Genomic DNA, 16,354 nt, shown 5'->3' on the forward strand with positions numbered 1-16,354 from the left:
GTCGTCAACTTGAATTTAAGCACATCTAAGCACAAATATTTACACCTCTGTGAATGCAGTACAGGCATATTTTTACAGATCTCATAGACTAAGTAGAAATTAATATTCCCTTATTCAACAAGTATCCTGGTACTTTATAAGAGGACTTAGATTAAAATAAATTGTAAGAATATAGTTAAAATATCATCATAAAAAGGAAGTAAAATGCCAATGATTTGACTTGTTATTTATTTATTTTTTACCATTTTTTTTACAAGTTCCTTTAGTCCTTCCACATTAATTTTAAGAAGCAAGCACTGAATATTTCTCCAGAGAGAAGATCATTTAGGCAACTTTCTTGAATTTTATAACTTTTAGTAGAGTTTGCAATTTTATAAAATAATAATTTACTTCTGTTTAAATAGTGTATCTCTAAGCACGATTCATTCATAATCTGTAAAGATAGAACAAGATAAGAAGGAAGTGAAAAGCAGCCATGTTTTTTGTAAGTGCAGGATGACTTCAGCACTCCAAATTCCCATCCAAGCAGCCCGATCCAATCTTCTGACTTTCAAGCTTGCATCTAAGCTTTGAGACTGGAGCAAACTCATGAACATTGTTTTACCAGGGGAAGTGAATGCGTTGTTTTGCAAAACACATTGCATTTTAATTTTGAAAATGAGCAGAATAAAATATTGGCTGATAAAAGCTAATAAAGTAAAAAAAAACCCTTTGATTTGAAAAAACCTTCATTGACTTACCCCTTTTCAATGCAAGAGAAATATTATAACCCATTTTATAGGTAAGGAAATTAAAACATGCTAAATAAATTGTCACAGACATACAACTGGTTTCTGAAAACTTGAAGTCACGTGTGTTCCTTTCTAATTCCTAGTTCTGGCCTTGACTTGTTGCATAAATTGCCTTTTTTATTTCCTTTTTGGCTAGATGTCTGATTTTTATCTATCTATTTATTTATTTATTTTATTTTGCTCACTGATTTTCACTCTTCTGCAGAAATACTCTATTCATTAAGCTGTGAATATGCTGGGGAAGGGAAAGAGCAATAGGAACAAGACGCTGGGTAAACTTTACAAATTGTATTTAAGTGAACTGAATTTGCTTTTGTCAGCCAAAATTTTTCTGATTATGCCCAAGCAAAGAAATATTACTGACATATGAAGAAATAATTTCAATTTAAATGTAAATTTATAAATAAGCAAAAAATATTGAACTCTGTGTGCAGCACCTCTTAGCTCAGATGCTGACATATGTTACCTAACTAATAAACAGCAAATGGGTTACAGTAGCTTCTTGTCTGCTTTGGTTTCAAAACGCATTTTACAGTGAATGACACTTTTTTGTTTAAAACCTTTTCTACTCTGTGTTTTCCAATTGTTTGCAGATTGTTACCAAAAAACAACAATGAACCACAAATCAGCATCCAGTCCCATGAAGCTCTTTCTTCCTTAAAGCAAAATATTCAGCTGAGTTTGATCAGTACTGACAGGACATTGAACATTTTTGTTGTTTTCTGCAGGAGCTGGAGAGCTCATTGCCAGGCCTCTCAGACAGGCAGGAGAAGGAAGGATCCTCAGCTAATGACTATGCACAGAACGTGTCTTTCAGATGCCAGGAAGAAGTCGTGAGGTTTCAACCAAGGTAAGCTTTGGGATAAGACAGTGCATTTCATTTCTGATTAATTCTAGGAAAGGCTAATTCATTTGTTGCCTTTCATATAAAATATTCAGACTCCTGGCTCCCAATTGGCAGTTGTATTCTGTATTTATGTGCCTAGAACTGTTTGGAGAAAATGAAAGGGATGAAGATAAGAATGCAAATTTTATCTTTCTTTAAACCGCTTCAATTTCAAACAGGAAAAACATCCTCAGATCAGAAATTTCAGTTCCTGTGTGCCAATGCTAAGTTTCAAAAATAGCTCAATAGCTCAATACCCTTCCCCTCCCCCCCCGCCCGCTGACTTGCCTCAGTCTTTCTCAGAGCTGTATTCCCACTTGAGAAATGGGAAGCCACACACTTGATTTTACCATGGGTATGTATACATTTACATATCATTTACACCCTGAGCACCATGGAACTGTGCTTGTTTCAATGCTGTGAAGGGTATGGAAGGATAGGGGGGCACATTCAGGTCAAGAGTTAGCTGGCTCTTGTTTACAGGCAACCCAGCAGATCATGAAGTAACCTACCTCTGGTAACTACTGGGAGTCAGAATTCCATTCCCAATCCTTCACAGCTCTGCAAAAGGCTGGCAATGGGGCTTCACCTCACCCAGCTGACCCGACCTACCAGCAAAGGAACGTCCCAAGGATAAGATTTAGCTCTTACTGACGGGCTTGGACTGTGTCAATAAGGTCATGCTCTTCAGAGTCATCAGTTTTCAGGGTATTGCTTTATAGATTTCCCATGCTGAGGTGCTGGATCAGCCCTGCTTTGCTGTGCACGTAGAGTTTCAGGCAGGTGAGCCAGGACTCTGATCTCTGTTCTCTGCCTGAAGGTGCGTGGCAGGCTTGGTGCTCTGAGTGCTTCCACTGCAGCGTGACAGAGGCTCTGGCTCTCTTTGGAGGGGACTTGAGCAGCAGCTGTATGCCCTGGGGATGATCAGTGGGTCAGGACACAGCTAGTGGGCACACACAGCTCATTGCCTTCAAGGCCTGTCTCAAGCTGGTGCTAGGTCAGTTATAACAGTTGCCATCCGATGGTATTTTGATGCTTTATGATGCTTTTATCTGGTTGCCTTCATGACAGTCTTTAGTAGGCAATGTTGTAAATGATTTTAATTTGTGCTCTCAAAGGAAACTTTAGCAGAATGACCAAGCATTTAATTAGCTTTCAGAAAGAACTATATTCACCCTCCAATGCTTGTATCTGCAATTGAGACACTGCAAATCCTGCATATCAGAAAGTGTTTCTAATTACCCCTAGCCTAGGAAACCTGCCTTCTACATCTCTGGCATTCTTTACCCTAGGAAAAAATCACATGGGTTACTTGTCGAGAGGAGAATAGTGAGTTTGGTACTAGAGAGTTAGACCTACCCAACGCTCTGCTGGTAGGATCTGTGTTAGGATAGATAAGGAAGTAACATGACTGGTAACAGAAACGTAACGAAAGAAAGATGGACTTTCAACATAAAAGCCATAGCGTGTATGAATTAAACAGCAACCACAGGAAAGTTACCCAGTGCACTTCAACTGTTTGGCCTTTTCAGTTTGCCCGGTATGAAACTGCTGTTCGCTGTGCTATTTACTTCTGTTTAACACCTTGGTAGTTCCTTAGGAAGCTGGCTATCCACAAGTGCCAAGTTTGTTAAATAGTGGCACCTCGATTTATCATGCTGAGAGCTGTGAAAGCTTAGTGATCACATACCAGTTCTGGCCATGTCTTAGTTTCATTATTAAAACAAAATGCAGTTGATTTTGCTGCCAAAAAAGGGACTTTGAGCATGGAGTGAACACATTAACTCATGGTCCTTGGCCTCACACACACATTGCATTCACTTCAGCTGTCTTAACTTTCCCACCACCCAGCTAGGGCAGAGGACTTTGAATTGCTTATGCTGAGGTTAACACTTTCAGTTTCAGAGTCACTCTGACTGGTGACTCCTCTTAAGATTTACCAGCAGCTTGCCTCATCTCTTTGCCAGCAGTAGGCTTTGACTGGGCCAGAGAGTCATTATGTGCCCATGTCTCAGCTTGTGCAGATCACTGGCTGCTGTGTCAGGATCCCAGAACTGGCTTGTGCAATGGGCTGTGAAATACAGCTGCTGAGCTATGATGTCTTGCCTTGTTTTCTGCCTTCTCTGTTCTGGAACATGGCAAAGGTTAGGTATTTAGGCTTGGGAGCAGACAACGGTCATAGTTAGATTTTGACAGAATGCATCTGCTAGCCCTGCAAAACTTGAGTTTCTCTATCTTCTAGTTGAGTTTTGCTAGGTTACTGGTAGAAGTGAAAGTTCTTTGGAATGTTGCAACTTCCTAGGATACGTAACTCACAGACCAGAAGCTTTCTGGTCTTTTAGAGAAGAGGAGATGACCACACTACTGCAGGGGTGCCACTGGTCAGGCTCTTCTGTCTATCTGATGTGTATGGGGAAGATAGGAGAGGAAGGATTTATTTCTGTCTCAGACTAAGGTGGATTATTTCTAGTAAGCGTCCTTGTTCTTTCTATAATATAATTTCTTCATATTGCTATAGCTCTGTAATGAGTCTCATTGGAGTTTAAAATCTAAATACGTCTGAACTGTATGGAGTTTTTGAAATCTCTTCTAGTCAGTGCAAAACCAGGTCAGTTTTAATTTGACTAGATATGGATAAAAACTGCTGAGACACAAGAAACTTTTGGGCACAGTCCCCATTTAGCAGAGCAATCTAAATTCAGGGTGACATAACACAGGAATTTCATAAACAGATACGTGACAGAATAGCAGAACTCGCAATGTAAGAGAAACAATTCATAGATATAGGGCACAAGTGCATGCATAGATTGTTAGGGTGGAGGGGTTGTTTGTTGGTTGGGTGCTTTCACTTTATAATGACTCACAACCACTGAAACAGTGAAGGAAAAGTTAGTGGGATTTGGGAGAAATAGGAGAATGTACTTGGTGAAGAGATTTAAGGATATCTATTGCATTTGAAACAGAAGAATGAAGGGATATTGTCTTGTTCTTGGCTAAGCTGTATTTGCCCTGTGAATCAAGGTTTTTAACTTTGAGGTGTTTATAGTGCATAATTTTATGAAAATCAGCATCAATTTAGAATGTGAAATGCCATTTGTGTAGATGGAAGCCTTTGCATTTTATTAGAAGAACATGAATTTCTAATGCTGTTGCCACTGATTACATTGAATACTGCTCTAGACGTTGTGTGCAGTTGGATTTGGATAAGAGTATAATATAATCTGCACCTCTGGGAGGTAAAAATTATATGCAAGCCCCAGGAACAAATGGTGCAATAAAGAGAATTGTCTTTTTTTTTTTTTTTTTTTTTTTCCTTTAACAGAGAACAGGAAAGCATGTATGATTTTGCATGATTACAAAAAGCTGCTCTTACTGATTGCCTTCTTAAAGTCAATCAGCAAAACTAATCTGGATTGTAGAGCTGAGCCCGCAGTTTACCTGAGTGGAGGATGGTGTTTTCTTCAGATATTTGTTAGACAGGGGGCTGAAGCATGGGACTCCTGGGCAGTGGGAATATCAGTTTTTCAGAGAAGTTCGTGTTCAAGTCAGTGGGGGAACTACATTTTTTTTCCTGACAAAGAAAAAATTTCCCCTCCTTCCTATTCCCCAAACAAAATAGAAATGAAACAGTTTCATTCAGTAGGACCCAGCTTGTCCCTGGGTTGGACTGCAGTTTCTGCAGAAGTTTCAGGATAGCTGTTGCTGTCAGACCTACAGCTCTTCTCCAGGAAACCTGGGAATGCTGAGAGCCCTGGGCTTCCCTGGATCTGGGGCTCAGCCAGAACCTCCCAGGATGTCTGTGCTCCCCCATGGGAGGCTGAGCTCTAGCAGGGCTTTCAGTAACAAAGTTTTTAAGGCAAATAGCTTTCGAGTGCAGTTCAAGTGGTGACTGATATCTTCCATACTTCCAACAGATACATCTCAGAGATGCGTCAGAAAGAGCAGGGAAGATGCAGAATTGCTGATGTCCCCATACCATGTTGTGGAGCCTCATGGGTGAGGCTGAGCTGGGGAGGCTTCATTCCCATGCAGGTGGCCAGGCAAGCCAGGAGAAAACCTGGCCAGATTACCTCAGATCCGGCGAAAATTCATCACGACCAGTCTGTGTTTGTGCTTACCTCTGTGTCAGCAAATCTTGATTTGCTGATGAAATACTGTTTTTCTGGGAAATGATGGATCAGTTCCTAAAAGCAGTTTCTTCAGGAGTATTGATATTAAAATATTGGTGTATAAGGTGCCAGTGATACTTCTTGTATCAAGAAATGGAAAATCCATGAGCAAACTCTTGGGTTGCCATCCACTTAAAAAAAAATAAATAATTAAAAAAAGGCAGCAGTAGTTGTGGTGGGATGACAAAGGGGAAAAAGAAAAAAGCATATTCCTGTAGCCCAAATAAGGACTGTGGCTGGTGAGTATGAGAGGCACTCATAATAAGAAAAGCAGATAATGGTGGTCCACAGCCAGCCTTTAACTACTGCAACTTGAGACAGACACTGCTCTGCTGGCTCTCTGGATGTCTGCTTGCTACAGCATTCAGGGACTGCCAATAGAGTAGCGTAGGATGTGTCCAAGCAGTCTTGTACCCTTAAAGATGTTTTATTGAGAGTCCACATTTTATTTTAATCCAAAAGCCTGTTGTGGTTCTGCTTTGCTTTTTAAAGATTCGTAAGCCAGCTTTTTAAGCATTTGCTTGCAGCTCTGTATGAGGTGGTGAGTACGATTGAATTTTATAGTGCTTTTTGCCATTTGTGGGTCTCAGCAATGATGTTTCCATTTCCCTGATGCTGAAGTGTGTTGGTTGTGAGGTCTGCCATTCTGTGAACCCATGTAATGTAACCTCTGGATAGGCTGAGTCAGTCCCCTGACATGGTACTGAGACTACACTTTCTGAGCTGTTCTCCTGGCAGGCCATTCTCACAGTGGGCAGGGTAAAACTGATAGACTGGAGATGAGGAAGAAATATGGGTCCAGGACAGACTGAAAGTGAATCTGGAGAAAAGGTTTCAATCCACAGCACAGAGTAGAGTTTGCTTTCAAGGAGGTGTCACTAATGGCACCTCTAATGCATTATTTGGCCCAAGACGCTGAGCGCATGTGGCACTGTGGTGTATAAACATCTCCAGAGAATGGTGTTAGACTAATCCAGGGTTACACAGGTTTAAACATACAGGAATCTAGTCCTAATCCGAGGTAGAACTGGGAGGAGCGTAAAGGGTGGAGATGTCAAGATTATAGAATTTAATGCTCGTTTCTGGTTTTAGTCTGGGAAATAAGTATTGAATTTGCTTAGGTTATGTTTAAACATTTTCCCTAGTTTTTAAAATTATGTGTTTTTATTTGAATTTTATATGGGTTTAGAAGTGGCATCATGCATAATTCAATACTTTACATGTTTTGGTCTGTTTTTTTTTTTTTTTTTTTTTAAACAGCTCACTGTTCATGCAAATTCATCCTCTCCTTGAAGTCTGTTAGGAGCTCTGTTATGATAATTAACATTTAGATTTTTTTTTTTTATGTCCACAAGCTTCAAATGTACATGGTATTGGATTGAATCTTTGTCATCTGTGCCATAGCAGAATACAGTAATTCTGCCAAAGCCAGAGTTGCCAGACTGCAGGAAGGGTGAGAGATCAGGCTTTTTATATTTTGTGAAGAATTATGTTACACATATTTGAATAGTAGTTATAGAGAGAATTACATTTTCATTATTTTATGTGACGTCAATAATACAAAATAAGGGTTGTCTGCAATTATTTAAAATTTCAGCTGCAGTTCAAAATAATTTTAATGTTCTCAGTACAGATGGAAAATTAGGGCTTCCTACTGCTGCTTTTGAAGTTAATGGATAATTTGTGATTGACTTTTAATGAGAGTAGGATCCAACCCTTAGTTATTAAATTGTAAGCCCTTTGTTGCCTGGTGACAATCAGATAACCTGCATTTGCCTAGCAGAGCGGTTAATCTTGGTGAAAACAAAGAAGCACACCCCAAAACTCTATAGCATAGGATTAACTCAGCATATATAGATGGCTGTAAATGTTTATTCATGTTAAGGATTTCAGAAAAAACATTTAGCATCTTCTGAACCCAAAGAACGTAAAGCTAAGAACATCTTATTCCAGTATTTTTAGTGAAATAAAAAGAATAAAATGCAAGACTTCTGCATCCCTAAAACAGTAGACAAGTACATTATCCTGAATGAGACAGATAGTACTGCAGGGATGCTGTAAACTTTTTACCCTCCAGAGTGCAAGATTCATGAGTGATATAGCCATGAATTATGTAGAATATCATCCTGCATCTATAAGAACTGCTAATGTCCTTCTTTAGCTTTTTTGTTTTCTTTTGCTGAGGTAGGTTAAGTTCTGCTGCATCTGATGCACCCTGAAAAGAGTCATCCAAATAATACCAGAAGAGAACAAATTTGACATGTCTTTTTCTTCCTTTCCACTTGTCTAGCACTTGTTCAATGTCATAAATCACTCTAAATATTTTTATCTTCATTAATGGATTGATTCTTCAGCTGTTTGTAGTCTTGCAGGTCCTTCCTTATATGTTATTAAACAAAACAACAAAACTATGAACATTTCACTTTTCCCTATTCAGTTAGTTCTTTGACTCCCCATGGTATTTCATAGTCTTGTAAAACTTTTCTGCTGCCTCATACTGTTATTGCTGCTGGGTAAAAGCTAGAGATCAGTTGTTAGGCATCAATCTCTTTGCTTCTGTAATTTGGTTTTCCTTCTGTTCTCTTCACACTACAGAGATGTTTGCTATTCATTTTTAGGAGAAATAGCACAAAAAATATACATGTGGTGAGCTATACCGATAGATGCTGGTACAACAGTCAGCCAAAGGCACCTTGCTGCTTAAGTGCCTTCAGCAATCAGTCATGCACTTCTGAGCAATATATCTTCAGTGAGGTTTAGGCTGGCTCGCCTGTGAGGCCTCCCCATGCTGGTGCTACATGTACCACCACCAAAATGGCTCCTTTTTGTTCCTACAGAAATTGCACATCTCAGAGCCTTTTTGAAGGCAAGTGGATGTTCATTGTACTATGACTATCATGTCTACTTTAGTATAGAAAGTTTTTGTGGCAGACTTTTTGCATGTTTCAGTCTTCAAATGCATTGTAAATCTATGAAGAACTATATAGTTCTTGGTTAAGAACTACACAGAAGACTGTGTTTATCTCTCTGTACTTTGTTGTCTCTAGAGACTTTAAAAACTGCTTGGTTTTGCTGGGATGAGACTGAGCATGATACGTTGAAAAATATGAACTATTTGTCCAAGGGAATCCGCATATTGTAATGATTTTGATCACATCCACGAGTGAGTTCTTGCAGGGACAAGTCTTGAACAAATATTGCCACCTTTTCAGTAATGAGAAATCTCGTTCTCTGAGACAGCAATGGTTTTCTTGCTTCAGCTGAATGCTGTTGTTGCAAGTCAACTTGTGATACACCCATGTCAATCTTTGAAGTTTTATGTGGAAAGAGAGCCTCTGCTTTAGGAAATGATAGAACTGTGGTATCAGGCTTTGCAGGTTTCTCACCTAATCCACTGCAGGTTTTTATTAGGCTTCAGTTTCAGTCCTTGATAGATGACTGTAACTAACCCTGAAGCTGTTGTGCATGTGGATCCCTAGGAAATGACTACATTTGCATGGATATGAAACAATCCTCTCTCTAGGTAGTCAGCGGGAAGCTGACTGATTTTCCCCTTGTTGGCCCAGGACCTTCCTTTCCTATTTCTGCACAAAGAAGTGGTGATACACTGAGAGAAAAGCAAAGCTATGAACACATGGAAATCTCTATTGTTTAAAGGTTTTCCAGCTCCTCTTGAGAGTCCTGTGAGTCTATGAAATTTGCAAGAGTACTTAAGCAGAAAGTTGACGACTGGGAGCCTAAAATACCATCAAGTAGAAATACAGAAAAATTTATTCTTTATGGCTCTGATACAGGAAAACTTTTGTTCTTAACTTAAAGCATGTGGGACAAATGGTACTTAGGTTTAAATGTTTGGACTTATTTTTGGCTCTAACCCTATTAACTTATGATGCTGAGAGCCAATCATGCTGCCACAGGACTCTTTGTATGACAGAGTGAGTCCACACTTCAAAGTTATAGTTTCCAGGTTCTCATTCAGAGTTTAAATATATTATGTAGAATTCCATAAAATCACCAGTGTTTTTTGCATGAGGTATAAAATACAGAAGTAACTTTCATAGAAATGTTATTTTTTCAATAAATACCCTGTAACTTGCAATTTATGTATAGACATGATGAAAAGTTTAAAATATTTGCAGCACATACAAGCAATTTATTGAGTGAAAATTCTTGTTTTATTTTGTAGTCTAGATCAGAAAGCATATATTTCACAAAAGGAAGCAACAGAGCAACTGCACAGCTTAAGTGAGGTGAGTGTAACCGAAAGTTGAAATATGGTGTTACAAATTTTGAATCAAATATTTGTTTTTCGTTAATTCTCAGCTCTTGGAATAATGTAATCACTTGTGAATTTTAGGTTAGCTTTTTAATGAATCATTCTAGTCATGTTTTTGGAGAAAAGCATAATAATGTGATGCAAGACTACTATAATGTTTTAAAAGTTGGAAGCAAGAGATTTTAAAAATGTTTTAAGTGAGCTATGCTGCTTTCTGTCTGTGATCGGAAAAGAATTAAACATTGAGTATTGACTAAATGAAATGACGTCTTGCAAGAACGTTTGATTTTTTCATCATATTACAGCTTAAATATGTTCAACCATCAATTATGTTTTGTTTAAAAATAAGGTCTCAAGGTTGCTACATCCTGTATAAATAAACTATGAACTGTACAATGTATTCTGAAAGGTAGGCTTGTCAGTAGGAGGGGAGAGTTGGAGGAAAGAGAGAAAGCAAGGAAAGCCAGGAAATACCTGTAACACTCGAAACGGGAGCTTTTTTCATAGTAATTATGTCAGAAGCACAGCATAAGAGAAGAGCACAAAGAAACTGTCAGTGTGACCATGGATGAGCCTGGGCTAAACTGTCACAGTCAAGGCAATATGCGGAAGGCCAAAAACAAGTTATGCAGTTATTGAAAATGGCAAACATTATAAAGCATCTTCCACAAGTAAGGGTATCTGCATACTAGCATAGAGCAAACTTAATACTGGAAGATAGAACTGCAAACATGCTTGGACTTAAACAAGGAGCAGACAAAATTTTAAGTGTAGAATAAGATGACAATAAAGGCAGGTGGAGAAAATGAAGTCTAGTCCTGTCAAACCATGGAAAAACAGCTTTGTTTCCATAATGAGCCACTGAATATCTATGCCTCTTAATAGATGCCTGACTTTCATTAGGAGAAAACCACAATGTTGTGTCCTTTTGAAAGAATTCAGACTTAATTTTCTCCTTACGTTTAATTATTTCCTGTGCATTTGTGTCATCGTTGTGCAGCTCACTGTTGAAAATCCTGATAATAACTAGGCACTTTCTGTGACCAATATACGGGAGCATTCTCAGCACTGGTCAAGCCAATTAAGGTCCTGGGAGAAATTACTAAATAATCATTTCTTCTGAGAAGCTCCATTGCAAATTTCACTAGAATTTCCAGAACCAAAATTGGTGAATCATAGAAAATCCTGAGGTCAAAGGCACCCACAAGAGTCCTTGAGTCCAACTCCTGGCTACACACAAGATTTAAATTACAAGATTTAAAATTCTTACAAAGGATTCCTTAAAGGTTAAGATAACATATAATAAAAACTGAGATACTAAAACAAATAAATAGATCAGAAAATAAAATGTAAATCATTTATGGGGAATGAACAAGATCTACATTCTGGTGCTAACTTTCTTTTGCAAAATCTTAGATTGTAGCATATCTCAGGTCTCCCTCAAACCCAAATGGAAATGTGCCATTAGAAAACAAGTTCCCTTCTTGCATTAGAGAAATTGTTGTCTCTCCTCACTGGTCACCTGTGACATTGTACAAACCCAGGCATATCTTGTTCTATCTTATAGTTGCTTGTTTGTTCCTCATAAGGGAAATTTTGAATTGAAAATGTCATTTGCCTAAAGACACAAGAATTGCCCTAGCAGATACCACAGATTTATTTATATTCATATAAAATACACCTATCTTATTTTAACCTCAACTCTCTGATTAAAAGGCAAGGGAGATGCTTTTGTATGTCACTGCTCTAGCTCTGCTTTTAATTTCCTTACGGTGAGGAAATTGAACAGGCTGATATTTGTTCAGTTTCCCTTCCGTATGAATCACTTCAAAGGCCATTAAATTCTGAAAGCTTGGATTATTCTCTTTCTCTGCCCCAGCTGATTTCATAAATCCAGTAAACCCGTCAATAAACAGGATATAGTGGAATAGCTGCCTTCCTGTCCCAGGGTGGGCAGGAGCAGGAGCAGGCCCAGGGGCAGGGTGCAGCCATCCTGAATATTCAGAAACATTGTGCGGGGAAAGGCAGCTTCAACTTACATCGACTGCAGCAAGCCCAGGCTTTTCTGACACTGGGCAGGGTCTATGGGAAGGGGCAGACCCAATCCCTTTCCCTCTTTCCTCAGTTCCTAAATTTACCAGATCTTACATTTCCACAGGAATCAAATGAAACAGGGAGCAAAACTATTTCTAACAGCAATGGCTCTTTTTCGGCCATTGGTAGCTATTGGCTTTCTCTGGTGATTTGCTGTGAGTGCTGATTAATTCACAGGCTTAATGGTACCATAGCCCTTGGTGCAACAAGGGAAATTTTGTTGTGCTGTGAGACTCCATTTGGCACATTTTTTTCCCTTGGGCTGCAGCTCCCTGGTTATGCTGACTGACACAGCGCATAGGGCTGGTGTTACAGGGCCCCATGTAGGAGACCTTCAGCTGGAGAGGCAGGTACTGATAGCACCAATTAAAAAAATTAAATAAATTTTATACATATATATATAAAGCTATTCCATGGGACTTGCATTCATTGCCAGAGAATTTTGGTGATAAACAGGGCACATTTGTTCATTCAGCGTCACGTTGTCCAGAGTGATATAGCAGTGTGAGTATAGGTGCGTGGTATTTATCTTTAGATATAAGAAGTTATCTGTCATCTCAATAATTCCTTACCCTAAGGCCTCAACTCTTGATTTTTAATAATCATTTGCTGGAAAGAGAGATGGTCAGTGGATACAGTCTACAAGCTTGCTGGTTTGTAAAGATGGCTTCTTTACTGCAGGACTGAACTTCCTCAGCAAATGGTGATCCTTTTGTACTGTTTTTTCTCCAGCAGACAAGAGTATGATACTTTAATGACTATGTTTTCTTAAAGCAGTAGCAGGTATTACAAATAGGAATGAAATACCACGCTGCATCTCTTTCTGTTTTCCTTGGACTTCCTGTAAATGTCTACATTTTTCCATTATCTTTGATCTGCAATAATGCAGGATTTTGTTTCTTCTTCCACTAGTGGAATTGATATAGCTCAAGTTATTTGAATTGTCAGTTACTTTAAGAGGACAGCGAATATAAGAAACCCTTTCCCAAGACAATTATAATTGCTTCTTTTTCAAATTTGCAAAATACTGTTCTTAAGAGGTGACGGTATTGGTTTTCTTTCCAATGAACTTAAGGATCCATTTCAAATATTGATATGTCCTTTCATTTCTATTAACACGAATCAGGAATTATTGCATAGCACTAGTGGCAGGCACCAGAATAAAGTTGGAATGAGCATCAAGTCTGAAGTCACATAAAACTCAGTATAAACCAGCTGGTGAATTACACCACAGGCATTGCTGAAATAGTGTTTAACAATGTAGTCTGTGTGAATGCTCTTATACTGAGCTTGCCATAAATATTAATGTATCATAAGAAATAGTGATGCAAAATAAGTGTATTTTCTTGACTTGGGATTTTTTTTTTTTTTTCAAATGCTGAAGTCCATGAAGGTTAGGTGTTTTTGCCAGTTATTTGTTTATGTTCTCCATACTGGGAGACTTAGAGACTCACTTGCAAATTTTGGAAAGGTGCTTGCTATCAGCAGTCCGTGCGATAAGGTCAGTGCTGGGATCAGAATTCTCACTAGTGTGTAAATTGTATAGTTACTGTAAAACACTGCCCATCTGCTGTGGTAACTCCACAGCCACACTGGGTCTAGGTGGGGTGAGAGGTTGTAGAAAATGAAGCCCTATGGGTCATGAAAATTCTTCAAGAACCAGCACCATGGGTGCCCATTCAAGCCAGCATACTTAGTTTCACAGGGAAAAATCACTTTTTGCTTTTTCAAAACTTCCCTATTTTGAGGTATCTCCTTGAAAGAGCTGCTTTCCAATCCCTTTTCACTGCCTGAATTCTATAAAAGGATCAAGGCTGAAAGTCTTCCCTGCTGTTTTCATTCAAATTAATTTACCTTCTTTAAGGAAAAAAAAAAAAAAAAAAAAAAAAAGACTGGCTTATAACATTCTTGGGCTTATAAAACAGCTGTATTACAATTAAAATAATGTACAAATATATTAAACTAGTTACTAAATAGGTGATATATTCTTACACAAGAGAAATTATTCCAATAAATAAATTATTTCTTTAAATGAATCAATAAATTGGGTTCAGATCTTTGATGCAGTAGGGAAAAAGGAGCATTTTAGGGTATGAACTTACGGAATATTTTTTTCTGTTATGACTAATATATATATATTTTTTTTTTCAGAAAATGCTCTTTACAAATATGTACCATTTGAGTGATTTAACATTTTATGTATGTTCCTAATGTGCCAGCTGTGTGATTATTAAGACAGCCTTGTGTGTTTTTGTTTTAAGCTGCAAGCTGTATTTCCCTTGAGAAAGGGGAGCTGAATGCACAGGGTATCAATAGTGAGTCATTTCGCCCAGTTGGATGGTGATTAGGGCTTTCACAGCGTTTACATCACAGCAAGATGCTTGTGTCAGATTGCACAGCTGAATATCGCTTGCAGCATTAAAGATTAAAATGAGAAATGGACCAAGCACGGCACAGTAGCTGGAAGTGATGTTATAGATAACGGGTCTCATTCCCATTGATTTGTCTGCAGCAAGTGACAATGATCTGCCAATTTTGCCTTTGCAGCAGATCAGAAATGATCTTTTTGCCCTGTAGAAGCAGCAGCCACCTACATAAAAGCAATGTCTACATAAAGAAGTATCTCTAAAAAGCCAATCAAAAAAAATCTCTTCCAAGAATCCCATGAGGGAGTGTGTTCTCAGTAACTCTTTGTTCACTGCTGTGTACTGCACAATAGGCTGGAGAGGGATACCTTTTTTTTTTTTTTTTTATGAATGGTGAATGGGGAGGGACATAATATCATCAGATCGTGATGTCAGCCCAATGAATGAAATACTTGCTTAGTGTATTGCTTCAAGACCAAGAAAAGGGACACCATCTCAATTTGCCTTCCTAGAATAAATTGTCTTTTGCTGACGATGTCATCTTTCCCACGTGTCACGAATAATCCATTTAAATTGGGACTTAAATAACCAGAAGTGAGGAAACTCGTGGAATAGTGCGTGTTTGTTCTCTTGCACATCCTCTCAGAGCTGCTAGTGGAACACCCCTTTGCAGGCGCTTCTGATGGGCTCAGTGAGTTGAAGAGCTATCTCTGTATTTTGTTACTCTCTATCTAGCCCAATGTTCTGCTTTTGTCTGCAGAATTCTTTGTTGAAGCTACAAGCCCTCGAAACCGATCTGTGCTCTGCATTTCTGCCAACCCAGGAGGAAACTCCTCAGCTGCCGGCACCCAAGGATCCAACCCCTTCATCAGTCCAAACCAGTGTGCATCCTGATGGGGCCAGTTGTGGAGGTAAGGGATTGTGTCATGATGTGCTCTCATTTGCAATTATAAGAAAGCCTTGTGATTTGCAGTTCAATCTCAGATTTGCAATCCTCCGGGAAACAGTGCAGAGCTAATGCAAAACACCATTTCCTGATGCAAATGCTATGTAATGCAAAAAGGGATGATACCTGTTAAAAGAGCAGGAAGGAATGTCTGGAGTCCTCTGTTTTTCTGCAAAGGAGTGGTACTTTTCAGACAGATTTTAGGAATCCTGATTCCTTTATTTTCAGTTTAAGTCTAATTTGTTCAAGTAAATTTATGCTCTTTATTTTTCTATGTCTGTATTGCGTGAGATCATCTGCCATATCATGTAATTCTATTTTTGTCATTCTTTTGTCAGACCAATATCACTTCATTTCTCCTATTATTGATTTTAGTTTAATGCATCAGCAGAGAGATAGTGAAGGTGAGTTTTATAGCATGTGGATTTTAATCATTCATGAGACTTTATTTAAAATTACCAATGTGGGCAAATTGTGGTGTGTTATCTTTCCTTTTTCCTCAATATGGAAATCAGTCCTTGCAAATAAATAGCCCTAAGGCTCCGCACTATTTTTGTCAATTCATAGCTTGTAGTCATTGGGCTGGCTGAGTCGTGATGCTCAGTAGAAGAGGAATCACTGTTCGTGAAAAATAGGTCAAAGGCAATATGACTAATGCATCTCACAGACAAGTGACATGAATACACAAATACCTAAATTGTTGACCACATATGGTCAAAATTAAGGCAGATAGGTAAGTAATCCCTTTGCAATTGACATTAAATGTCTGAATAAATGCTAGATTCAGAACTTATTTCAGAAACTGTTTGCTTATAATTTTCAGCAA

At 38.5% G+C, this 16,354-nt stretch overlaps 1 protein-coding gene across 15 annotated transcripts in view; it reads left to right on the forward strand.

The window, feature by feature from the left end:
* FAM13C (family with sequence similarity 13 member C) overlaps positions 1–16,354 on the forward strand; it is a 133,620-nt gene that overhangs the window by 94,258 nt on the left and 23,008 nt on the right. For 13 of the 15 annotated variants that reach the window (XR_011810326.1, XM_072040045.1, XM_027463245.3 and 10 more), the window contains 4 exons: positions 1,520–1,641; positions 10,033–10,096; positions 15,343–15,493; positions 15,867–15,932. Coding sequence is in view for 14 of the 15 variants with exons in the window: in XM_072040045.1 (XP_071896146.1) it covers positions 1,520–1,641; positions 10,033–10,096; positions 15,343–15,493; positions 15,867–15,932 (403 nt within the window). In the remaining variant the exon portion in view is untranslated. The remainder of the gene's footprint in view (positions 1–1,519; positions 1,642–10,032; positions 10,097–15,342; positions 15,494–15,866; positions 15,933–16,354) is intronic. The other 2 variants (XM_027463250.3, XM_027463257.3) reach the window with 1 other exon arrangement.

This window comes from Anas platyrhynchos, chromosome 6, assembly GCF_047663525.1.
Source record: "Anas platyrhynchos isolate ZD024472 breed Pekin duck chromosome 6, IASCAAS_PekinDuck_T2T, whole genome shotgun sequence".
In the NCBI taxonomy this organism is placed as follows: domain Eukaryota; kingdom Metazoa; phylum Chordata; class Aves; order Anseriformes; family Anatidae; genus Anas; species Anas platyrhynchos.